Source organism: Anomaloglossus baeobatrachus, chromosome 3 (assembly GCF_048569485.1).
Source record: "Anomaloglossus baeobatrachus isolate aAnoBae1 chromosome 3, aAnoBae1.hap1, whole genome shotgun sequence".
Lineage (NCBI taxonomy): Eukaryota > Metazoa > Chordata > Amphibia > Anura > Aromobatidae > Anomaloglossus > Anomaloglossus baeobatrachus.
Genome location: NC_134355.1, coordinates 559,213,929 through 559,240,278, shown reverse-complemented (window position 1 = coordinate 559,240,278; position 26,350 = coordinate 559,213,929). Strand labels below are relative to the sequence as shown.

Below are 26,350 nucleotides of genomic sequence, written 5' to 3'. Positions count from 1 at the left end.
ATTTTTATTTTTTCATCCACATGCCTGCATGAGAGCTTTTTTATTTGGAAGGATGAGTTGTATATGTTAGTAACACCAATTCAGGGTACATATAACTTTTATTAAAGACGACCCATTCTCAGGAGTGCAACACCCGGCACCCCCGCCAATCAGCTGGTCCCGGTGCAGCCGCCGGCCGGTACTACTCAATTGTGGAGCTGCACGGCACAGCTCCAACATCTGTATAGTGGCTGAGGCGGGTACTGCATATCCACCCCCTATTCAAATCATAAGGAAGCGGAGGTGCAGTATCTGTGCAGTATCTGGCTGCGGCCATTATATAGGTGTCCAAGTTGTGCCATGCAGATCCACAACTATTTCCACTGACATTGGGAATGGTTGATCGATGGGGGTGCGGGTGTCACACTCCCACCAATCAGAAATGTATGACTTATCCCGAGGATATGCCATCAATGGTAACATCCCAGGGAACCCGTTTAACTCTTTATGGGAGGAAGAAGAAAAAGAATATGAATTCAGCAGTTTTCTTTTAATAGTTTACATTTTATGCTATTCATGTGCCGCACAAATAAAGTGTTAACTGTCGGTCACCCGGATTTATGTGATACCAAATTTATGTAATTTAATTTATGTTTTAGCACTTTTCTACAATACACTCTTAGGGGAAAATAAAAATCATTTGTTTTCGTTTCATGTCACCATATTCTGAGAGTCATCATTATTAGGGATATTCGGCAACGCCCATATTCGCCGAATAGGTCGCCGCTATTTGACTATTTGCGAATATTCGATGCGCAATGTAAGTCTATGGAAAACCCGAATAGTCGACGAATAGCAACTATTCGGGCTTTCCATAGACTTACATTGCGCATCGAATATTCGCATAGTGGCGACCTATACATCGGATATTCGCGAAGCTGAATATTGCTGAATATTTGTGCTATTCGATCATCCCTAATCATTATCCATCAAATCTGCTGTGAGGGCTTATTTTTTTTATTTTTTGTTTAACTATTGTTACAGGAAATAAAATCTAAATTTTAAAACTAATTTGCCGCAGGTTTTACCATATTCTGGAACCCAGAAATATTTTTTTTCAAATGTTTTTCCTATACAAGGAGCTGTGGAAGGGGCTTATTTTTGACTTACAGGTATTTATTAACTGAGGCCATTTACAGTGCCTTGCGAAAGTATTCAGCTCCCTTGAATTTTTCAACCTTTTCCCACGTTTCAGGCTTCAAACATAAAGATAAAAATTTTAATGTTATGGTGAAGAATCAGCAACAAGTGGGACACAATTGTGAAGTTGAACGAAATGTATTGCTTATTTTAAACTTTTTTATAAAATAAATAACTGAAAGGTGGGGCGTGCAATATTATTCGTTCCCTTTACTTTCAGTGCAGCAAACTCACTCCAGAAGTACATTGAGGATCTCTGAATGATCCAATGTTGTCCTAAATGACTGATGATGATAAATATAATCCACCTGTGTGTAATGAAGTCTCTGTATAAATGCACCTGCTCTGTGATAGTCTCAGTGTTTTGTTTAAAGCGCAGATAGCATCATGAAGACCAAGGAACACAACAGGCGGATCTATGATACTGTTGTGGAGAAGTTTAAAAACTTTAAACATTACAAGGAGCACTGTGCAAGCGATCATATTGAAATGGAAGGAGTATCATACCACTGCAAATCTACCAAGACCCGGCCGTCCATCCAAACTTTCATCTCAAACAAGGAGAAGACTGATCAGAGATGCAGCCAAGAGGCCCATGATCAATCTGGATGAACTGCAGAGATTTACAGCTGAGGTGGGAGAGTCTGTCCATAGGACAACAATCAGTCGTTCACTGCACAAATCTGGCCTTTATGGAAGAGTGGCAAGAAGAAAGCCATTTCTCAAAGATATCCATAAAAAGTGTCGTTTAAAGTTTGCCACGAGCCACCTGGGAGACACACCAAACATGTGAAAGAAGGTGCTCTGGTTAGATGAAACCAAAATCAAACTATTTGGGCACAATGCCAAACGATATGTTTGGCGTAAAAGCAACACAGCTCATCAACCTGAACACACCATCCCCACTGTCAAACATGGTGGTGACAGCATCATGATTTGGGCCTGCTTTTCTTCAGCAGGGACAGGGAAGATGGTTAAAATTGATGGGAAGATGGATGGAGCCAAATACAGATCCATTCTTGAAGAAAACCTGTTGGAGTCTGCAAAAGACCTGAGACTGGGGCGGAGATTTGTCTTCCAACAAGACAATGATCCCAAATATAAAGCAAAATCTACAATAGAATGGTTCACAAATAAACGTATCCAGGTGTTAAGGCCCCGTCACACTAAGCAACATTGCTGCTAACGAACAACTTTTGTGACGTAGCAGCGATGTTGCTAGTGATGTCGCTGTGTGTGACATCCAGCAACAACCTGGCCCCTGCTGTGAGGTCGTTGGTTGTTGCTGAATGTCCTGGGCCATTTTTTAGTTGTTGCTGTCCCGCTGTGAAGCACAGATTGCTGTGTGTGACAGCAACAACTAAATGTGCAGGCAGCAGACCCGGCTTCTGCGGAGGCTGGTAACCACAGTAAACATCGGGTAACCAAGAAGCCCTGTCCTTGGTTACCCGATATTTACCTTTGTTACCAGCCTCCGCCGCTCTCACTGTCAGTGCCGGCTCCTGCTCTGTGCACATGTAGCTGCAGGACACATCGGGTTAATTAACCCGATGTGTGCTGTAGCTAGGAGAGCAGGGAGCCAGCGCTAAGCATTGTGTGCTGCTCCCTGCTCTGTGCACATTTAGCTGCAGTACACATCGGGTAATTAACCCGATGTGTGCTGTAACTAGGAGAGCAGGGAGCCAGCGCTCAGTGTGCGCTGCTCCCTGCTCTCTGCACGTGTAGCTCCGTGCGCTGGTAACCAAGGTAAATATCTGGTTGGTTACCCGATATTTACCTTAGTTACCAAGCGCAGCATCTTCCACGCGGCGCTGGGGGCTGGTCGCTGGTTGCTGGTGAGCTCACCATCAACTCGTGTAGCGACGCTCCAGCGATCCCTGCCAGGTCAGGTTGCTGGTGGGATCGCTGGAGCGTCGCAGTGTGACATCTCACCAGCAACCTCCTAGCAACTTACCAGCGATCCCTATCGTTGTTGGGATCGCTGGTAAGTTGCTTAGTGTGACTGGACCTTTAGAATGGCCAAGTCAAAGTCCAGACCTGAATCCAATCAAGAATCTGTAGAAAGAGCTGAAAACTGCTGCTCACAAACGCTCTCCATCCAACCTCACTCAGCTCCAGCTATTTGCAAAGGAAGAATGGGCAAGAATTTTAGTCTCTCGATGTGCAAAACTGATAGACACATACTTCAAGCAACTTGCAGCTGTAATCGCAGCAAAAGGTGGCTCTACAAAGTATTAACTTAAAGGGGATGAATAATATTGCACGCCTCAATTTTCAGTTATTTATTTTGTAAAAAAGTTTAAAATAAGCAATAAATTTTGTTCAACTTCACAATTGTGTCCCACTTGTTGATTCTTCGCCATAAAATTAAAATTTTTATCTTTATGTTTGAAGCCTGAAATGTGGAAAAAGGTTGAAAAATTCAAGGGAGCCAAATACTTTTGCAAGGCACTGTATTTGTATATAGGACTTCTTTCACTAATTTCATTTGTTTGTGAGGCTAGATGAGCAAAAACCTGCGATTCTGGTATAGGGTTGTTCCTACGGTGTCCAGCATACAGGAGGATTAATAATGATATAGTTATTTATCACAGGGTGATATGATTACACTGGTACCCGCTTTATGTGTATGTGTGTGTGTGTGTATATATATGCAGGTGTCTTGAAGGCAAAGGTTGATCACCGCACGTATTCATTTGATATTGATTTCACTTTTGTTCATTCACTTTGCATTTTCTTAAAATAATAACAAGCTATCAGTACTTCTCTTTTTGGAAGCATTCTATTTGTAGCATTTTTCTCTACAGCTGCCTAAAAGATCATTTATTTATTCTATTTTCTAATTTTTTTAATAAGCCTTAAACCTATGATTGATCGCTTGCACATTATACTACAATACTTTAGTTACATGCCAGGAAGGGGTTAATTGTATTATATACTAAAATAGGATAAAATAAAAGGAGGAGATTAATAGAGGAATTTTAGGATTTTTGTGTTTAGTGTTAGGGGTACTTTGCACGTTGCAACATCGCTACTGCGATATCGACCGGGTCAAATCGAAAGTGATGCACATCCGGCGCCGGTAACGACATTGCAATGTGTAAAGCCTAGATGCGCCGATAAACGATGGCAAAAGCATCGTAAATCGGTGATCTGTGTAGCGTCGGTCATTTTCAGAATGTCACACCAATAGGAGATACGATGTTGTTCCTCGTTCCTGCGGCAGCACACATCGCTGTGTATGAAGCCGCAGGAGCGAGGAACATCTCCTTACCTGCGTCCCGCCTGCAATGAGGAAGGAAGGAGGTGGGCGGGATGTTTACGTCCCGCTCATCTCCGCCCCTCCGCTTCTATTGGCCACCTGCCATGTGACGTCGCTGTGACGCTGCACAACCCGCCCCCTTAGAAAGGAGGCAGGTCACCGGCCAGAGCGACGTTGCAGGGCAGGTAAGTGCGTGTGAAGCTGCCGTAGCGATAATGTTCGCAGCTATCACAAGATATCGCATGTGCGACGGTTTCGGGTGCTATCGCGTTCGGCATCGCTAGCATCGGCTAGCGATGTCGCAGCATGTAAAGTACCCCTTAATGTAAAGCTTATTTGTTGTTTGTCAGCATTTGTTGTTTGTTGTTTTTTTTTTTGTTTTTTTATTGCACTTTTAAAATGGCGCTTTAAATCAAAGTCCTCTGCCCCTTGTATTATACTCACTGTCTTCATCTTCTATCGCCACCGCTCTGATCAGTCTTAGGGGATTTGTCACCTGCTGGCTGCTCCAGTGTTTCATGCAGCAAGCCGGAAGTCACAACTCAATACAACTCTATGATAGCCTCTTTCTGGCTCTCATAAATTTGCATTGAGAACTTGTGACGTAACTTCTGATTTTCAACCAATCAGAAATTAAGGGCACAAGATGGGGCTGGGGGTAAAAGGTGAAGCTGCTGGAAGGTGAGTATATGTCAGGGGACTTAGATTTAAAGTGCCACTCCAGCGCTGAAATAAAACAAAAACGATGGAGTGGTGCTTTAAGACTGGTATTAGGCTACATAGACTGTGCAACATGAACATCATTTCGCATTGCAACCTCGCAACTAATGAGAGACGCACAACTTTTCACAAGGCAACTGTTGGAAAAAAAAACTAACCCAGAAGGATTTTTGGTTGTAGGCCTCCATAGACTGCAATGTAAGTCACGTGTGATTGTGTCATTGTTACCAGTCATTATATTGTCCTAAACTATAACAATATTATTGTACACCTTATCACAAATACTTAGAATGATTTTGTGTCTGAATCACCAGAAAAATCATTTTTAACTTTTAATGTTGCCTTTACAAAATTTTTGTGTTGGCAAAAGAAGAATATATCTGTCGGATTAGAAACCTGCGGGATGGCATACCATACATGACATAAGAGGCATCTTGTATAATCAAGCTACACAGACATTCCTATTGCCTAATCTGACCATTAGGGTTAATTACATCGAAAACCAGAGGAAATAAAACCCATAAAATTGGAAGCTTTTGTTGGGCTACTAATCAGTGAATTTGTGAGGGCGCCCTCCCTGCTGACACTTGTCGCCTTATCATATGGGACAAATGCAAGTGAGGAAGACCTCAAAGTAGATACAGGAAAATGCTGCACAATAAAGATAACCCATCTGTACAATAGAAAGACTAACATGGAAATGGCGTCAGTTGCTTCATGTCTTCCTTATATAAGACACCTGCAGATTCCACAGCTCCATACAGCGTATGGAAACTTGTATTACTTTGGAATTTGGAGACATCAAACTCTGTCCCTGATACTTAGGGACAATTCAGTGTGACTTACAGTTATACATGAAGAAGCTTAAAGCAGATCACAATAAAAACTTCATACATTAGTAAGGTCTCATCCAGGACTATTTTATTTTATTATTTTACAATGGGTCTAAAACCTAAAGGCCCAGTCACACTAAACAACTTACCAGCGATCCCAACAACGATCCAACCTGATAGGGATCGCTGGTAAGTTGCTAGGAGGTTGCTGGTGAGATGTCACACTGCAACGCTCCAGCGATCCCACCAACAACCTGACCTGGCAGGGATCGCTGGAGCGTGGCTACACGAGTTGCTGGTGAGCTCACCAGCAACCAGTGTCCCAGCCCCCAGCCAGCAGCGCCGCGTGGAAGATGCTGCGCTTGGTAACTAAGGTAAATATCGGGTAACCAACCCGATATTTACCTTAGTTACCAGCGCACGCAGCTACACGTGCAGAGAGCAGGGAGCAGCGCACACCGCTTAGCGCTGGCTCCCTGCTCTCCTAGTTACAGCACACATCGGGTTAATTACCCGATGTGTACTGCAGCTAAATGTGCAGAGAGCAGGGAGCAGCGCACACTGCTTAGCGCTGGCTCCCTGCTCTCCTAGCTACAGTACACATGGGGTTAATTACCGATGTGTACTCTGCTACACGTGCAAGAAGCAGGAGCCGGCACTGACAGTGAGAGCGGAGGAGGCTGGTAACGAAGGTAAATATCGGGTAACCAAGGACAGGGCTTCTTGGTTACCCAATGTTTACCGTGGTTACCAGTGTCCGCAGAAGCCGGCTCCTGCTGCCTGCACATTTAGTTGTTGCTGTCTCGCTGTCACACACAGCGATCTGTGCTTCACAGCGGGACAGCAACAACTAAAAAATGGCCCAGGACATTCAGCAACAACCAACGACCTCACAGCAGGGGCCAGGTTGTTGCTGGATGTCACACTAAGCAACATCACTAGCAACATCGCTGCTACGTCACAAAAGTTGTTCGTTAGCAGCGATGTTGCTAGCGATGTTGCTTAGTGTGACGGGGCCTTAACAGACAGAATTGTCACCAGCTGCTCTGGCTGGTGATTCTGCTGCTCTACATCAACAGAGCAACTCTTTCTCTTCCGCTCTGCTCTGTTGAAGGGGCGTGACAGCCGACATCATGCTGATCGACAATCAGTCCCCCGCAGTTAGACAGTGGGGAGCCACCTTTCATTCAGCATAATGTAAGCAATCACGCCTGTCAACAGAGCAGACCAGAAGAGAAGTAGCAGCTCTGTGGATGTGAATCCGCTGATTGTGATGTCAGTGACTGCTCTGTGCCAGCAGAGTTTGGCACCAGGCACAACCAAGTAGGTAGTATGCAACTACTTGCCTGTCAGTTCTTAGACTCATAGTAAAGAAAATATGAATTGGTCCCCTTAAATAAATCTTAGGGTATGACCGCACTTTGCTTTTCCACCTGCGTTTCAGCTGCTTTTTAGGTCCGTTTTGAACTGCAGCGTTTTAATGCCAAAAGGCATGCGTTTTGCTTGTCCATAATAGTCTGTGGAAAATGTAGATTTCTAGACCGCACTTTGCGTTTTAAAACGCATTTAATTTGCATATTTTGTGGCAAAAACCATGCATTCAATGAAGCAGCATGACAATTGTTTTTGCCATTTCTGCAGCGTTTTGCTAACATTGAAGTCAATGAGAAGTATCAAAAAGCAACAAACATCAAAATTCCAGCGTTTTACATGCTTTTTAGGTGCAGAAACACTGTTTTTTTACTTCAAAAACGCATGCTTTTCAGACATTAAAATAATGGAATATGTCCCTTTACACACACACATAGTCCGACAATTAAATTAGTGAAAATTATGATTTTATTGCTATTTTAGCAATAAATATTATAAAACCGCTATAATTTCATGAAATATAACTATTTTCTTAAATAATTCCAAAAATTATGTATGTTTTGCTTTTTTTTTCTCTCTTTTCATTCTGTTTGACTATTTAATCTTTATTTAGCAGTGTCTTGATGTTCAAAACGCATCTGTCAAAACACAAGGGAAAAAGCAGGTAAAAAGAGCTGAAAACACATCTAAAACGCGGTAAATACGCATGCGTTTTTAGCGCTAAATTTCTGAAAAAGGCAACTTTGGCAAAATCAATTAATTCCAAAACGTGCGTTTAGAAATGCAACTAGGATGACGCAAAGTGCGGTCATACCCTTAGACCTGATGAGGCTGGTATAATTAGTTGAAAATTCATTGTATAATCCGGATATTAAGTTGAGGATTTTACCCAGTCCAGGTATAGAATGTAATAGCTCATGAGTTTGTGTATTCAGGCTGGGTGGCCAGAGACTATCAGCTGCAGATTGTACTGAGCTGGGAGAACTCTCACCAAAAAGAAGGGAAACTGAGGCACTGTCAATCAGGCTGGGTGGGTGGAGATCAAGTTAAACTTTCATAAGGAATTATACAGGAATGCTGACATGGATTTTCAAAGTAAATACATTAGCATCATCAGGTCTAAAATCTAATTAATAATGTATGCAGTTTTTATAGTGAAACCTGTGACAAATCCGCTTTAATGTAATCAAACATTTTCTCATTCATTGACCACAAATATTTAGAAAATTATAAGGGATTAGAACATAAAGAGGGACTTCTCCAAAGCCACTTTTCTGCCTTAAAAAGTTGTAAATTGGTGTATGACTTGGTTTTTTTCCCAGCCATTTATGCCATATTTCTAAAAAAAAATAAATTGGAAATTGGTGTAAATTATAATGCAAAACTGCACAGATTCACATCTAATTTTCTGGTAGAAAAGTGTTAGGTAGCCCTGTTGGGTTGGGTAACTATTAATGGGCACTATGTGGCCATGTCTGTGATCATGTTATAATCTGGGTAAGTAGTTAAAGTAAAGACGTGGCCATCCATAATCATTGTAGCTTATGGCAAAGGCGAACACTTGACTGTGCCATTGTCTTTAGTGATGGGTAGTCCGGCTTCTTTTGGTGATCCAGCTCACTTGGCTGCGCTCACCAAAAAAGCAAATTTTTTTAGATCTTAAATGGATCCCCATTAAATATGTGTTCACTATTGTTGAACACATATTGAAAATGAAATTAATGCAGCTGAAACCCTGTCTACCCTTGGCTGAAACTACTCCTAGTGGAAACCAGCCAATTAATCTGATATGAGGTTTGGTTTGGGTGGGCGGGTTTCAGCCACCAAACACCATCATTTGATGACTGAAACCTCCTTTGTTCCTATCAAGAAGCCTTTTTTTTGTCTCCAATCGATTATGAACAACCCATCACTAATTGTCTTGCATAATTTTCAATGGAGAAAGTTGAATTCACGGTCTCTTCCTTTATGGCTTGTGAATAGAAAAGAAGGAGACCTCTATCCTCCTGATAGCTTGGAGTCTTAAAAATGTAATCAGTACCACCTATTAGATATTTTGTGATGTTTACGATGCGGCCCATGGGGGTAGTTTAATATGACAGTGTGGCCCTCAGACTAAAAGTGGCTGTGCGTCAGTGCCATAGGCAGTAAGAATGATAGGGGTTAAATATGACTATGGAAGCTAGTTGATCTATTACATGTATCTTGTAGGGCACTTTGTCAAGTGAACTATAGACCAAGATGAAAAATACTGAGGCAGCGCTGACAGTTTGACATAAACACTTAGCTTTCTCAGAACACGGGCAATCCAAAAATAACTAGGATAGCGTTCCTCTTGTCAGCTGCTGCCTCAAGTACTAAGGGAGAACAGCTACTAATGGAGGTAAAACCTGACCATGATGGTGAAAGGACAAGGTTCTCAGCAAAGCAAGCAATCAACGAAAGATGCTAATTGTACACATATAGGGTGGAAATAACACATTGGTTATGGTGAGAAATATAATGATATTTTAAAGAAATTGCCAAAGCTGTTTCCAGTCAGCCCAGTGCAGATCGAGACAAGATGGCTGACACTGATCCATAGCATCAGGCATTTCCTAATGGGCTGCAGTTGATGGCCACAGAATTTCTTGTGTCTGAGCAGTTACAAGGCTTTTGTCAATATAATTTTTGGAGGTAGTGCTTTTCAATTTTCACCAACTTCTATTTACATTGTGGGCATATTAATGTCCAAAATTAAACAATTAATTGATTTTACAGGGGAACAGTTTGTTTCAATGGCAAAAGTACATAGCTGATTTGTTGTGGCCACGTAGTGTCACGGTCATCTTTCTGTTGTAGAGACTAATGACAGGTTCTGCACCAGAGTCTCTTTGCATTGAGGCAGTTTAAATCTATTCCCTTTCCTTTGGGGAGGAGAGGGTTAATGTCAGTATTCCTTGCCAGCGAACATTTTCATCACCTTCTCAGGTTTTTCCGGTTTGCACCACTCCCAGTTCTTGTATATACCCTCTGCTCCCAGTAGAGGGTGCTGGCTATTCTCTTACCCATTTGGATACTTGGCCTGGAGGTGGAAGGAGCTGGTGGAGCTCTCTCTCCAAGTTACTGTGTAGGCTGAAATCTTGGTGCTGACTGCAGCAGTTTGCTGTTGTGTTTCCCCCTGTCTTCCTTTCCTTCCCTTGGTGTTTTATTAGTGCAGCATTAGTGCAACAGTGGGACTAGCATCCCTCACCTGCTAGCTCATTAGCCAGGGCTAATATAGGGTCTGCCAGGGGCTCAGGTAACCTGTTCGGTGACAGGTGGTGCGGAACCTGTATAGGGACCAGCTAGGAGTGTAGGTTATAGCTGCAGGTGAGTAAAGGTGTCCCATTTTCCCCTCACTAGTGCTACAGCCCACTATTGTTAAAGTGTCCCCGGTGTAACCCTTGTGTTGTAGTGTGTCGCATTGTGCGCAATACTGATGTCACTTCTGTGACCCGTAGTTTTGCAGTTGAAACATTATGCTCCCCTGAAAAGTAAGAGCTGATTAATCAATCAATCAATCAATCAGAAAACTGTAGTGGCCTTATCACTACTGCAATGGTGGATGCTCCATTTGGCCATTATCTGTAAATTCCCGTGTGTTTTCTCATCAGTGTTGTTTGAAATTGATAGTGCACTGACCCATAGAGTTTTTGGGAATTTTTTATACATCTGTTTGTTTTTAATGATTCCTGGTGCCAATTCTGTTAAACTAAGTGTATGTCCTATTGTCATCTACTATTTCATCCATGTCATGTCCACTTATGTACTGTAGCTATATTTCTAAGACTGATGACACTGGTGACACATTGTTTTCTTTCCCCAGGTTTTAATTTTATAAGATACTTGATCCAAAGAAATGGAGTTCATGTGAATGGAGGCTGGATGTAAAGTCTTGCATTGTGCTCTCTAAAAATGGAGATGCTACGCCGCTCATCTGTGTTTGCTGCAGAAGTTTTAGAGGTTTTTGACAGGTCCCCCACAGATAAAGAGCTGGTAGCACAGGGGAAGGCTTTATGCAGAGACTATATACAGGCTCGACTTCAGCGTGCTGGTCTTGGATGGAGCAAACCAGAACATGGCATGTCTTCTACAGCAAGTGGACGTATGGCGGAGGTATCTACAACCTTCCTGAGACTTGGTTGGTATTCTTTATATTGCTTTACCTCTTTTGTATAGTTAATAAAGGCTGGAACATCAGGGGAAACTTATCAAAACGTGTGTAGAAAAGTGGTAGAAATTGCCTAGTGAAGCCAATCAGAATCCATCTTTTGTTTTCAAATAGAATTCTGAAAAAATGAGACTTGATACCTAATTGGTTGTTTTAGGCAATCATCTCTTTTTTTCTCTCCCTAAATTTTAATGTATCTATACCATCATTTTTCTTCTCTAGAGAATTAATTTTACCTAAAGATATGCTCTCTTACAACCTCAGTCAACGAGCGTGTAGCTCTATTACACTGTATTAGGCCATGTACACACACTTCATTTTTTTATGCGTTTTGAGTGCAGAATTGTCACAGATCTCCATGTCTATCCTTATGCCAGCAAAGTGAATGAAAATTCTGAAGTGCTGTGCGCACGTTGCTTCTTTTTTTTTTTTTTCTTGCAGATTTGGTGTCAATTCTTGGTGTGTGTTTTGCCTGCATTTTTCAGCCCTTCCACCCATTGACCTCATTATGAAAAACGAATGGCAAAAATTCATCGCGCTTTTGGTACGTTTTTCTGCCAGAAGTTGCAGATTTGGTGCAGAACATTTCTGCACCAAATGCTCAGCATGCGCACATAGCCTACAATTTATAAGCCATTTCATGGCATGTTCATAATTCAGCAAGCAATCAGACATGCCACTTTTTTTTCATTGATACCCTATCAATCTATGTAAAAAATAAATAAATCCTCCATGTGGATATAATCTTTGCCTCCCCTGATTCTTTACTATTAACAACTAACAAAGAATATACTGACTTAACATAAAAACTCAATATACCGGGGCTGGGCAAAGTGTGGCCGGTGGGCCACATCCAGCCCTCTAGCTCTTTCAGTCTGCTGAAACCAGTGGAACGCACCGTGCCCTCTCCTGTCATTGTTGCCCGCCACCCGATGTTACCACTATTTGCATCCACATGATGCAGTCATTGGTGAACACATTGGTGGAGAACGGTGCCGCTGGCTTCATCTTCCACCAATCATCGCCTGTGCTGTGTGGAACATCAATGCATCGGAGGCCGAAGCAGATTGCCGGGAGAATGGGAGCAAGGTGAGTATGTGGCATTTTTTTTCCCATACGTATGGGATGTTTGCATGTACGGTATGTAGGGTGTGTGGGGGGGCTCAGAAATGTATATAAGAGGCTATATAGGTGCTTATGCTGTATATATGAGGCTAAGTGGGACACATAATGTATGTAGGAGGCTTTGTGGGAGCTCATAAACTATATAAGAGGCTATGTGAGGACTCATGCTGTAAATAGGGGAATGTCAGCATACGGTACTTACTTCTGCTCAAGGTTAGGTGATATAATGAATTGGTTCACCTCCACACCAGTCACGGTGTCTCATGTGGCCCCTCTAGAAATTTAATAGCCCACCCCTGCAATATACAATAGGTAAAAGCTGCATGGCGTTCTGTACAACCTGTACTCTACTTACATTTTTTACTGTTAACTGTCATAATTCCACTAATTCTAATAAACTATGGACATCCACAAACATTAGCAGAATGCCTTGGAGAATGCAGCATATCTTCTCCCAACCTTACATGCTATGCGCCTTTTCTCTCTTTATGGCTCGCTACATGACTATGTTTTACTTATCCAATGGGACATAAACCAGACACCTGTCCAAGGTTGATTCAGTTCATGTTTGTGCATATTTTCTACAGGATATTAAAGTTTATGTTCATACATTCAACCTCTAATTTTACCAGTGTTCTTTGCTAGCCGCCATGTCATCAAGCTTCTCATAATGTACATAGAATAGTATAGTGGATGTGGAGCATTTCCGCCAATATAAATATACTGATTTTATAGCTTTGTACCCATACAGACTAAAGCCTGCTTTACACGTTACAATTACACATGTGATCTTGTATGCGATCGCACACACCCCCATCGTATGTGCGGCACGTTGAATTTGTTGCCCGTGTCGCACAAACGATTAAATCCCGTCACACGTACTTACCTACCATATGACCTCGCTGTGGGAGGCGAACATCCTCTTCCTGAAGGTGGAGGGACGTTCGGCGTCACAGCGACGTCACACGGCAGCCGGCTAATAGAAGCAGAGGGGCGGAGATGAGCGGGACGTAAACATCCCGCCCACCTCCTTCCTTCCACATTGCAGGCGGGACGCAGGTAAGATGTGTTCATCGTTCCCAGGGTGTCACACACAGCGATGTGTGCTGCCTCGGGAACATTGAACAACCGGACGTTCAATTTTTAGAATTTGAATGACGTGTATGCGATCAACGTGTTTTCGTACAATCGCAATCGCACGTAGGTTTCACATGCTACAACAACACCAACGATGCTGGATGTGCGTCACTTACGACATGACCCCGCCGACAAATCGTTAGATTTATTGTAGCGTGTAAAGCCCGCTTATGGCCAGGTTTAGATGGCCGTACGAAAACTTGAGACAGTAACATCCACGAATTGCAGATGTGTCTGACTCCATGTGCTCGTCCACATATTGGATGAGTGCAGGAACTGCGTATCATTTACATGACCAAAGTACTCCATTGGGAAATTTTGGCTATAATGGGTTTATGCTTTCTGTGTACAGTTCGTGGCAAACACAAACAGCACACGTCCATATAACACACTTGATTGAGATTGGCTTAGGGTTAAACAAGAACAGAACATCCACGACTCAAGACCCGGTGATGGGTCCAATGAAGTAAACTCACAGCCTCATAGTTCGTCATTAGACCTACAGTTGGGTTGGGACTAATAGCTGTAATACAGGCACATTACACTCGAGAAACCAGGGCCTTAAACATCGTACAGTATTTCTGGTTTTCTCAAATCACATAAAGTTTTCCTCAAGTGAATAAAAACAAACAGATGGAATTCATTAAGCTTCAATGAGCAATCCTTGGACAATGTACAAGTGATAAACTTTAGTCAAAACTGTAAGAAAGCCAAGAAATTTTTTTTTTTATGAAACATTGTTTTTGTGTTGTCCGAGTACAACTCTACAACTGGTGAAAAGCTGAGTTTTTTACACTTTTAGGACATGCAATCGAAATTCTTAAAACGTTTACAAAGAGAATACCCCAAAAAAAAGTCTTGTGAGGGGCCTACAGTGAGGCGAAAAAAAACCCCAACTACTGACTCTAACCATGAGAAAGCAGGATGGTGAAGTGAATTTACGCTTCATCGCCACTTTTAACAATGGAGCATAGGAAGTAAGAATGATTCTACAACGTTATTGGTCAATCCTGCAAATGGATAAGGACATTGGGAATTCTAGCACCCATAAAAAAGTAGATCCCTTAAAGGGGTTGTCCGACATAACAAAAATTTTTGAGTTTAAGCTAATCTGTGCTGTATTGTCATATAAAACACCCCTACATTGTTATTTTTTGTTTTCTAACTTTTGTTCCTCTTGAATTATCCCTTTATTCTCTGCAGCTCCTTGTTTACATTCAGCTCCAGCAAACTGACCACTTCCTGTGCTAAACCTCCCAGTCAGAGCTGGCACCGCCCAGCCTCAGTGTCCAGCCCCTCCCCAGTGTCCAGCCTCGCCCCCTGGCCACCCCCTGCACACACAGTCACTGTCAGTATATTCTGCCCCAGCACCTGACCTGTTATCACTACAGCATTGCAAATAACAGCCCCACATCAGGCTCTGCACCCCCCACCACATCGGGCTCTGCACTGCATACACACATTAGGCTCTGCACCCCCCACCACATCAGGCTCTGCACTGCATACACACATCAGGCTCTGCACCCCCCACCACATCAGGCTCTGCACCCCCCACCACATCAGGCTCTGCACCGCATACACACATCAGGCTCTGCACCGCATACACACATCTGGCTCTGCACCACATACACATCGGGCTCTGCACTGACCCCCCCTACCCCCATAGGGAACACATGTAGGGAGTACATACTCACCCGTCCTCAGTCCCTGCCACTCCTGCACGTTCGCACGCTGTCTGTGCTCTGGACATATCAGCACAGTAGTGACGTCACCGCTGTGCTGAAGAGAGCACAGACAGCCGGGCAGTGATGAGAAGCGCAACGCTCCTTCTCATCAGCGCTTTCAAATATACCGGCATCTGTGATCTGTGATGACGGTATATTTGAATGTGTGATCCTGAGCAGGGGCCCGGTGCTGGCGCTGACACCACGGCAGTCACCGCCAGGCCCCGCCCCCAGGTCACGAGTCCCACAGAAGTGCAGGGGGAGGTTGTGGGCAGAGTACGGGGTGCAGGGGGAATGTGTGGGAGGGTGCAGGGAAGGGGGCGGGGACTCCATGCACTGTACAGCCCAGCAGGGCGGCGACATGCTGTTTCCAGATTTGCATGTCAACATGGCCCTGCCCATGTTGACATGAAATGACCGGAAGCAGCAAAATCGCGGCAGGAGCGGTCACATGACCACTCTGAGCCGGGGGAGAGGGGCTGACAGCAGGGCAGGTAAGTGGTCTCTATCTACTTACCTGCCCCAATGTAGCCCAATAGGGTAATAATGAAAAAACTCAAAATAAGCCGGATAACCCCTTTAAGGAGAGGCTTGTAGATAGCCACTACAAATTCCACCAGTTGGCTCTCTACTAACCTAACAGGTTGTTTTAAATGTGGTGGATGTTTAACCTGCGGTTCCACCACAGTGGGAAAGACTGTTGAGAGCATTGTCATAAAAAGGAATTTTGACATCAAATCACTCATTAATTGTTCTACAGAAGGCATTATTTACAAAGCCACATGCATATGTGGTCAGGAGTATATAGGGAAGACCAAACACCAGTTCAGGAGGAGGATAGGGGAACATCTGCAAGACATCACTAACAGAGATGCACCGTTAGCCAGACATGCGAATGAGTCGCATGGGGGACGTGTCTCTACAGTTAAATTCATAGGTATAGAGAAAATTGAAAAATCTTTAAGGGGAGGAGATTGTGATAGATACATTTTACAACAAGAGGCCAAGTTGATCTATCACTTAAAGAGGATCAACCACCAGGATTTTCATATATAAACTAAAGCCAGTGCTATACTGGCGCTATCATGCTGATTCTAAACATACCTTTAGTTGTGAGATAGGGTGTATACTTTCTGAAATATAGGCAAGTAAAGTTTGTGAAACTGTCCTTTCTCCCTCCTCTCCCTCCTTCAGCCCCCTGTAATAACAGAGACAGGGGGGAGGAAGGACAGGCAGGCAGACGGGGAGGGAATAACTAGCAAAACCCGACCCACCTACTAGATATTCTGTGCCACCTCTCATCAAATAACAGTGTATTTCATAAAATTTACTTGCTTATATTTCTGAAAGTATACATCCGATCTCACAACTAAAGGTATGTTTAGAATCAGCATGATAGCGTCAGTATAGCACTGGCTTCAGTTTATATCGGAAAATCCTGGTGGTTGGTCCTCTTTAAAAACCTCTACCCATTTTTGGTTAAATGAACAACTCACATTTAGCTGCTTTTTAAAGACAGGGAATACAAGAGTAAGTTAGTTTAGGGTAAGATTACGAGGAGTGTGAGCACCACTTGAGCAGTTCATCAGGGTGCTAACGCCTGCGGATAGGCAGTGTCTAGTGAAGGTGGGGCTTAATAGGGACACACAGGCACAAATACATGTAATCTTTCCAACTCAATCTAGCAAATTATATAAATTGGGATCTGTTAGTTCATGGATATCCCCCACCCCTTTACACAATACTGTGTACTTACAATTATATAAATTAGGATCTGTTAGTTCATGGGTATCCCCCACCCCTTTAAACAATACTGTGTACTTACAACACAAACTGCTCTTTTCTTACCTCTTCTTCCCCCCATTCTTTTGGGGGTTTTTTGTCCATTTTCATTTTCATGTTTATTCATTTGGGTCCATTTTTATCCATTCGATTTGTTTTGTGCACTTTGTGCCTACTTATTTATTTTACGGCCTATATATTATGATTTTTATTTTCAGTTTGTTTGGATCATACTTGCTGACAACTCCCAGGACATTATCGAATGCAGATGGAACCATAGGATCAAAACTCAATTTGGCCTGGATGATGACAGGACAGAATAAGCACCTTCCATCTTGGTCATCATAGGTATAGGAGTGGTAAATAAGGAAATACCTATCCTATGTATACATACACGTTTAAAATTCCCCCTTTTTGAGATCCGGAAGTGATATCAGCCATTTAGAAAAGGGTTTGCGTTCCACGCACTGGAGCACAGAAAGTACATCCAGCTTTATGCTTTCCCAGCCCCGGATGTAATGTCTCACAGTCCCAAAAGAGTGGTCACATTTAAGAGGTAACACAAAACTATATGGATCAGCTAGGAGGCACTTCATAGCTGAAGGAGCAGCGATAAACCTTGTAACCTAGCCAGGAAACAATAGGCCTTGTCGAAAAACTCCCCCTAATTAATCTTTTTATACAGGAAATGCATCAGGAGAGGGAGATGTCACTGGACTTGTATCTACTGGTCAGAGGCGGTTTGTAGTCATATACATTGGCATGTAAAAGTTTGTGCACCCCTGGTTAAAATTACTGTGATTTTGAACAGTTAAGCAAATTGAAGATTACATTATCTCTAAAATCCATAAAGTTAAAGATGACAAATTTCCTTTGTATTTTAGGCAAAAAAATTTTTTTTCATCTTTCACACTTTAAAATGAATAAAAAAGGAAATGGGCCAATACAAAAGTTTGAGCACCTTACATGGTTAGTACCTAGTAGCACCCCATTTGGGAAGTATCACAGCTTGTAAACACTTTTCGTAGCCAGGTAAGGGGTACTTTGCACGCTGCGACATCGCTAGCCGATGATAGCGATGCCGAGCGCGATAGTCCCCGCCCCCGTCGCACATGCGATATCTTGTGATAGCTGCCGTAGCGAACATTATCGCTATGGCAGCTTCACACGCACTTATCTGCCCTGCGACGTCGCTCTGGTCGGCGACCCGCCTCCTTCCTAAGGGGGCGGGTCGTGCGGCGTCACAGCGACGTCACACGGCAGGCGGCCAATAGAAGCGGAGGGGAGGAGATGAGCGGGACGTAAACATCCCGCCCACCTTCTTCCTTCCATAGCCGGTGGAGGCAGGTAAGGAGAAGTTCCCCGCTCCTGCGGCTTCATACACAGCGATGTGTGCTGCCTCAGGAGTGAGGAACAACATCGTACCTGTCGCTTCAGCAAAATTATGAAAATGACCGACACTACGCAGATCACCGATTTACAACGCTTTTGCGATCGTTTATCGGTGCATCTAGGCTTTACACGTTGCAACGTCGTTACTGGCGCCGGATGTGCGGCACTTTTGATTTGACCCTGACGACATTGCAGTAGCGATGTCGCAACATGCAAAGTGCCCCTAAGAGTCTTTAAATTCTTGTTTGAGAGATAGTCATCTTTTCTTCCTTGGAAAAGTCTTTCAGTTCTGAGAGATTCCTGGGTTGTCTTTCATGCACTGCTCTTTTGAGGTCTAGCCACAGATTTTTAATGATGTTCAGAGATTGTGTACTCAGATAACTTAGACCAAGGTTTCAGCTCTTAATTAGACTGATAGGGTTTTGACTTGCTCACTATTATCATTAGGAAAGGCCAGGTGATGCAAATTTCACAGATTTAAAAAAATAAAAAAAAACAAAAACCAAACTGGCTATTCTAACTTAGTGCCAATAATCAGCAGCCATGGGTTTGCTAAGCAGCTGCCCGCAAAGCAGGAGAAGGCTATTAGAAGGTAGCAAAGTGTTTTCAAGTTGCCCTTTCCTCAGTTTGAAATGTAATTAAGAAATGGCAGTTACCAGGAACAGTGGAGGACTAAATAAGATCTGGAAGACCAAGCTGCACGTAGGATTGCTAGAGAGGTAAGAGTCCCGTTACATGTTGCTACGTTCCAGCGATCCCGACAACGATATGACCTGGTCAGGATCGCTTGTACGTTGCTACATGGTTGCTAGTGAGCTGGTAAACAGGCAGATCTAATCAACGACGCAGCAATGATATGGTGATCCGTATAACGACCTCGGCGATCGTTGGGACCCTGTCACACAGCAGCTATTCTGACGACTCAGACCTCGATAGAGGCGTAGTGTTTCCACCCAGGAATGCCAACGAGGTTGCTCGTCGTTGTTATTGCGTTAAACACAGCGATCCATGCTTCCCAGCGGGACACCAATGATCAAAAAATGAACGAGGACGTTCAGGTACGATCGGCAATATCACAGCAGGGGGCCGGTCGCTGCTATGTGTCACACGTAGCGAGATCGCTAGCGAGGTCGCTGTTGCATCACAAAACTTGTGACGTTTCAGCAATCTCGCTAACGAAATCGCTATGTGTAATGGGGCCTTAAATCAGAACCCCTGCTTGACTGCAAAAGACCTTCCGGAAGATTTAGCAAAGTCTGGAGTTGTGGTACATTGTTCTACTGTTCAGAGACACTGCACAAATATGGCCTTCATGGTACAGACATCAGAAGAAAACCCATCCTGTGTCCTCACCATAAAATTCATCAGAGTCATAAGTATTCAAAAGAACAAGCCTGATGCATTGTGGAAACAAGTTCAGTGGATTGATGAAGTTAAAATAGAACTCTTTGGTCACAATGATCAAAAGTATGTGTGGAGAAAAAAGGACACAGAATTTCAGGGGTTGTGTTGCAGCCAATGACATGGGGAAGATTTCCCCGCTAGAGGAAAGAATGGATTTAATAAAATGTCAGCAAATTCTTGATAGAAATATAACACCATCTTTAAAAAAAAAAAAAAAAAACTGCAGTTGAAAAGAGGATGGTTTCTACAAATGGATAATGATCCTAAACACACGTCAAATCCACAAAAGACTAGTTTAAAAGGTGCAAGCGGAAGGATTTACAATGGCCCTCACAGTCCCCTGATCTGAACATCATTGAAAATCTGTGGCTAGACCTCAAAAGAGTAGTGCAGGACCCAGGAATCTCAAAGACCTGTAAAACTGGAACAATGGATGAAAATCCCTGAAACAAAAATTTGAAGACTCTTGTCTGGCTACAAAAAGAGTTTACAAGCTGTGATACTTGTCAAAGCAGGTGCTACTTGGTACTAACCCTACAGGGTGCCCAAACTTTTGCATTGGACGATTTTCCTTTTTTTGTTAATTTTAAAATGTGAAAGGTGAAAAACAAATTTCACCTTCCAGACTTTTCCAAGGAAGAATAAATGAAAATTTATTAAACAAGAATTGAAAGACTCTTGGCTGGCTACAAAAGGCGTTTACAAGCTGTGATACTTGTCAGATAGTGCTGTTAGATACTAACCATGCAGGGTGTCCAAACTTTTACATTTTAAAATTAACAAAAAAGAAAAATGGGCCGATTGAAAAGATTAACTTTTTTTTGCCTAAAAGGAAATGTGTCATCTTTAACTGTATGCCTTTTAGAGATCATTTCATCTTCAACTTGCTTAACTGTTCAAAATAACAGTAATTTTGTCCAGAGGTGCCCAAACTTTTGCATAGCACTGTACAAGCTCCCACACCTTGAATACATTGAGGGTCAACATGCATCACCTGGATATACCTTGGCAGGATCAGGGTGAGATCTTTCCTTTTTTTGCATTTGCACCTGAAACCTATCCATAGAGACAGGCTTAATTCTTATAAATACCCTGTTATATTGAGGATAATGGAGTTTTCAGGTTGGTGTTTTTAAAAGGCTTTATTGTTTGTATAAAATTGTGTTTGTCTACAGTCATGGCCAAAAGTTTTGAGAATGCTACAAATATTAATTTTTACAAAGTCTACTGCTTAAGTTTTTCTAATGGCAATTTGCATATACTCGAGAATGTCATAAAGAGTGATCAGCTTAATAGCAATTACTTGCAAAGTCAAGTAATTTTGGCTAAGAAAATGAACTTTAACCCCCAAAACACATTTCAACAGCATTGCATTCCTGCCTTAAAAGGAGCAGCTAACATTGTTTTAGTGATTGTTCCATTAACACAGGTGTGTGTGTTGATGAGGACAGGGCTGGCGATCAATCAGTCATGATTAAGTAAGAATTACACAGCTGGACACTTTAAAAGGAGGCTGGTGCTTGGTATCATTGTTTCTCTTCAGTTAACCATGGTTATCTCTAAAGAAACACGTGCAGCCATCATTGCTCTGCACAAAAATGGCCTAACAGGGAAGAGTATCACAGCTACAAAGATTGCACCTCAGTCAACAATCTATTGCATCATCAAGAATTTCAAGGAGAGAGCTTCCATTGTTGCCAAAAAGGCTCCAGGGCACCCAAGAAAGGACCAGCAAACGCCAAGACCGTATCTTAAAACTGTTTCAGCTGCGGGATCGGACTACCAGCAGTGCCGAGCTAGCTCAGCAATGGCAGCAGGCTGGTGTAAGTGCTTCTGCACGCACTGTGAGGTGGAGACTGCTTGAGCAAGGCCTGGTTTCAAGGAGGGCAGCAAAGAAGCCACTTCTCTCCAGAAAAAACATCAGGGACCTACTGATATTCTGCAAAAGGTACAGGGAGTGGACTGCTGAGGAGTGGGGTAAAGTAATTTTCTCAGATGAATCTCCTTTTGGATTGTTTGGGACATCTGGAAAACAGCTTATTAGGAGAAGAAGAGGTGAGCGCTACCACCAGTCTTGTCTCATGCCAACTGTTAAGCATCCTGAAACGATTGATGTGTGGGGTTGCTTCTCAGCCAAGGGAATCGGCTCACTCACAGTCTTGCCTAAAAACACAGCCATGAATAAAGAATGGTACCAGAATGTCCTCCAAGAGCAACTTCTCCCAACTGTCCAAGAGCAGTTTGGCGCCCAACAATGCCTTTTCCAGCATGATGGAGCACCTTGCCATAAAGCAAAGGTGATCACTAAATGGCTCATGGAACAAAACATAGAGATTTTGGGTCCATGGCCTGGAAACTCCCCAGATCTTAATCCCATTGAGAACTTGTGGGCAATCATCAAGAGACGGGTGGACAAAAAAAACCCAACAAATTCTGGCAAAATGCAAGCATTGCTTATGCAAGAATGGACAGCTATCAGTCAGGATTTAGTCCAGAAGTTGATTGAGAGCATGCCAGGGAGAATTGCAGAGGTCCTGAAGAAGAAGGGTCAACACTGCAAATATTGACTACCTGCATTAACTCATTCTAACTGTCAATATAACCTTTTGGTACTCATAATATGATTGCAATTATATTTCTGTATGTGATGTAAACATCAGACAAACACAATTAAAAACCAGAGGGCAACAGATCATGTGAAAAAATAATTTTGGTGTCATTCTCAAAACTTTTGGCCATGACTGTACAGTATATGGCCTTTCAAGACATCTTTTAATAATATGAAAAAAAAGGTATATGTTATTGCCCAATGTTTTTGCTACAGCATTTGATAATTACAGTTGGGATTTTTTGGTTTGGTAACAGCAATCTTTAATGCTTACTATTGATACATTAAATTTATTAAGAGGCATCCATGTACACCTATTTATGAATTTCACACATCTTACTCCAGTGCACTCATCAACACTGGGGTACAAAACATGGGGGCCATAGAATAGTCTTAACTAAGGCTGCTTTTACACTGCGTTCCTCTCAAGGTTCAGTGGTCCTGTCGGGGCCTCCAACCGAACCCCCGGAAAAAAGGGTTTTGGACGTATGCGCCAACGAAGCCACTGACTATAATGGTACAGACGGAGTCACCATGTGTTCTTTCATGCACCAATTTCAGGGGTATACGGTGGACACAGTCTGCTACGTCTGGGTGTCCATCTCCAATAGACGTACAGTGCCTACAAGTAGTATTCAAGCCCCTGCAGATTTAGCAGGTTTGATAAGATGCAAATAAGTTAGAGCCTGCAAACTTCAAACAAGAGCAGGATTTATTAACAGATGCATAAATCTTACAAACCAACAAGTTATGTTGCTCAGTTAAATTTTAATAAATTTTCAACATAAAAGTGTGGGTCAATTATTATTTAACCCCTAGGTTTAATATTTTGTGGAATAACCCTTGTTTGCAATTACAGCTAATAATCGTCTTTTATAAGACCTGATCAGGCCGGCACAGGTCTCTGGAGTTATCTTGGCCCACTCCTCCATGCAGATCTTCTCCAAGTTATCTAGGTTCTTTGGGTGTCTCATGTGGACTTTAATCTTGAGCTCCTTCCACAAGTTTTCAATTGGGTTAAGGTCAGGAGACTGACTAGGCCACTGCAACACCTTGATTTTTTCCCTCTTGAACCAGGCCTTGGTTTTCTTGGCTCTGTGCTTTGGGTCGTTGTCTTGTTGGAAGATGAAATGACGACCCATCTTAAGATCCTTGATGGAGGAGCGGAGGTTCTTGGCCAAAATCTCCAGGTAGGCCGTGCTATCCATCTTCCCATGGATGCGGACCAGATGGCCAGGCCCCTTGGCTGAGAAACAGCCCCACAGCATGATGCTGCCACCACCATGCTTGACTGTAGGGATGGTATTCTTGGGGTCGTATGCAGTGCCATCCAGTCTCCAAACGTCACGTGTGTGGTTGGCACCAAAGATCCTGATCTTGGTCTCATCAGACCAGAGAACATTGAACCAGTCTGTCTCAGAGTCCTCCAAGTGATCATGAGCAAACTGTAGACGAGACTTGACATGACGCTTTGAAAGTAAAGGTACCTTACGGGCTCGTCTGGAACGGAGACCATTGCGGTGGAGTACGTTACTTATGGTATTGACTGAAACCAATGTCCCCACTGCCATGAGATCTTCCTGGAGCTCCTTCCTTGTTGTCCTTGGGTTAGCCTTGACTCTTCGGACAAGCCTGGCCTCGGCACGGGTGGAAACTTTCAAAGGCTGTCCAGGCCGTGGAAGGCTAACAGTAGTTCCCTAAGCCTTCCACTTCCGGATGATGCTCCCAACAGTGGAGACAGGTAGGCCCAACTCCTTGGAAAGGGTTTTGTACCCCTTGCTAGCCTTGTGACCCTCCACGATCTTGTCTCTGATGGCCTTGGAATGCTCCTTTGTCTTTCCCATGTTGACCAAGTATGAGTGCTGTTCACAATTTTGGGGAGGGTCTTAATTAGTCAGAAAAGGCTGGAAAAAGAGATAATTAATCCAAACATGTGAAGCTCATTGTTCTTTGTGCCTGAAATACTTCTTAATACTTTAGGGGAACCAAACAGAATTCTTGTGGTTTGAGGGGTTGAATAATAAATGACCCTCTGAATAAACGTTTCACAATTTTAAAAAAAAAAAAAATGAAATAACATTCTTTTTTGCTGCAGTGCATTTCACACTTCCAGGCCGATCTACAGTCCAAATGTCACAATGCCAAGTTAATTCCGAATGTGTAAACCTGCTAAATCTGCAGGGGGTTGAATACTACTTGTAGGCACTGTATACTCCAGAATTGTGCATGATAGAGCACATGGTGATTCCGTCTGCACCATTATAGTCCATGGCCCCGTTGGCGCATATATCCAAAACCTGTTTTGTGGGAGGTTTGGACAAAGGCCCCAACAGGACCACTAAATGGGGAGAGGAACGCAGTGTGAAAGCGGCCTTACTGTCCTGTTTACGCAGGTCGATACACTGGTGAGAACAATAATTTTTAAGCAAGCCCAAAATCTATTTAACCCAACAAATAATTGTTTTGCTCGCTCTTTGGGTGATCAGCAGCCTGTTTTCACTGGCTGATTATCAGGAAACGAGCGTTCCTAGGACGTTTGCTCTCTATGGCCAGTGTAACTGTACTCTAAATCAATATGATAATTTAGAGAATTATATATAATCCCAATGGCAATGCTTCATGTAATTTTTTGACGCAGGAACCTGAGATGCAGGAACTAGCAGGATAGTGACTTGGCGGGAAACGTTTAGAAATAAAACCAGTGATCATTAATTCATCCTCCTGGATCCTTGTGCATATTACATAGTGCTGAATAGTACATTGGGATTAATCATATATTTAAAGGGTTATTTCAAACATTGAAAGCTTTTACCTATCCATAAAGGATAGGCAATAACTGCAAGATTGGTAGGGGTCTGAGTAATCGGGGGACCCCAATAGATCCTGAGAATGGGGCTCTGAAATCCTTTCAGAACTTCAGGAGAAAGGTTTGTTTGCTGCTCTACTGTCTTTATTCTTTAGTTTAGTAATAATTATTTCCCATCATTGCTGTTGTATTGCAGGAGATGAACTTGAATACATGAGGCCGGCTGTATACCGGAACATTGCCCGACAGCTGAACATCTCCCTCGCCTCCGAGTCTGTCTTGTCTGATGCGTTCCTTGCAGTCGCTGCGGAGATATTCTCAGCAGGTACTAGAGCTGAAAATGATTATCCTGCTGTTCTCAGAGTGGGCTAAATCACACTGCTAAAGGGATATTCTGGTTTCAGAAAATTAAGCTTACTCAAAAACATGCATTTTTTATACTTATCCCGTCTTCATGATCTCTGCTTGATGCCGTAATAGACGAGTCTTTAGGACAAATCTGCACAGAAAAAAAATGTGACAAATCTACAACATGTGCACAGCTCTAAAGCCTGCTTTACACGTTGCAATTTCGCATATGATAGCGTATGCGATTTGCAACGCCCCCATCGTATGTGTGGCACATTCAATTTGTTGAACGTGCCGCACAAACGATTAACCCCCGTCACACGTACTTACCCGCCCATACGACCTCGCTGTGGGAGGCGAACGTCCACTTCCTGGAATGGGAGGGACGTTTGGCGTCACAGCGACGTCACGCAGCAGCCGGCCAATAGAAGCGGAGGGGCGGAGCTCAGCGGGACGTAATCATCCCG

At 43.1% G+C, this 26,350-nt stretch overlaps 1 protein-coding gene across 1 annotated transcript in view; it reads left to right on the top strand.

Annotated features, from left to right (window-relative positions):
• Positions 1–26,350, top strand: part of BOK (BCL2 family apoptosis regulator BOK) — a 61,582-nt gene that overhangs the window by 13,383 nt on the left and 21,849 nt on the right. Inside the window, exons 2-3 of the mRNA XM_075340853.1 lie at positions 11,213–11,527; positions 25,732–25,860. Of these exons, the coding sequence (XP_075196968.1) occupies positions 11,302–11,527; positions 25,732–25,860 (355 nt within the window). The 5' untranslated portion in view covers positions 11,213–11,301. The remainder of the gene's footprint in view (positions 1–11,212; positions 11,528–25,731; positions 25,861–26,350) is intronic.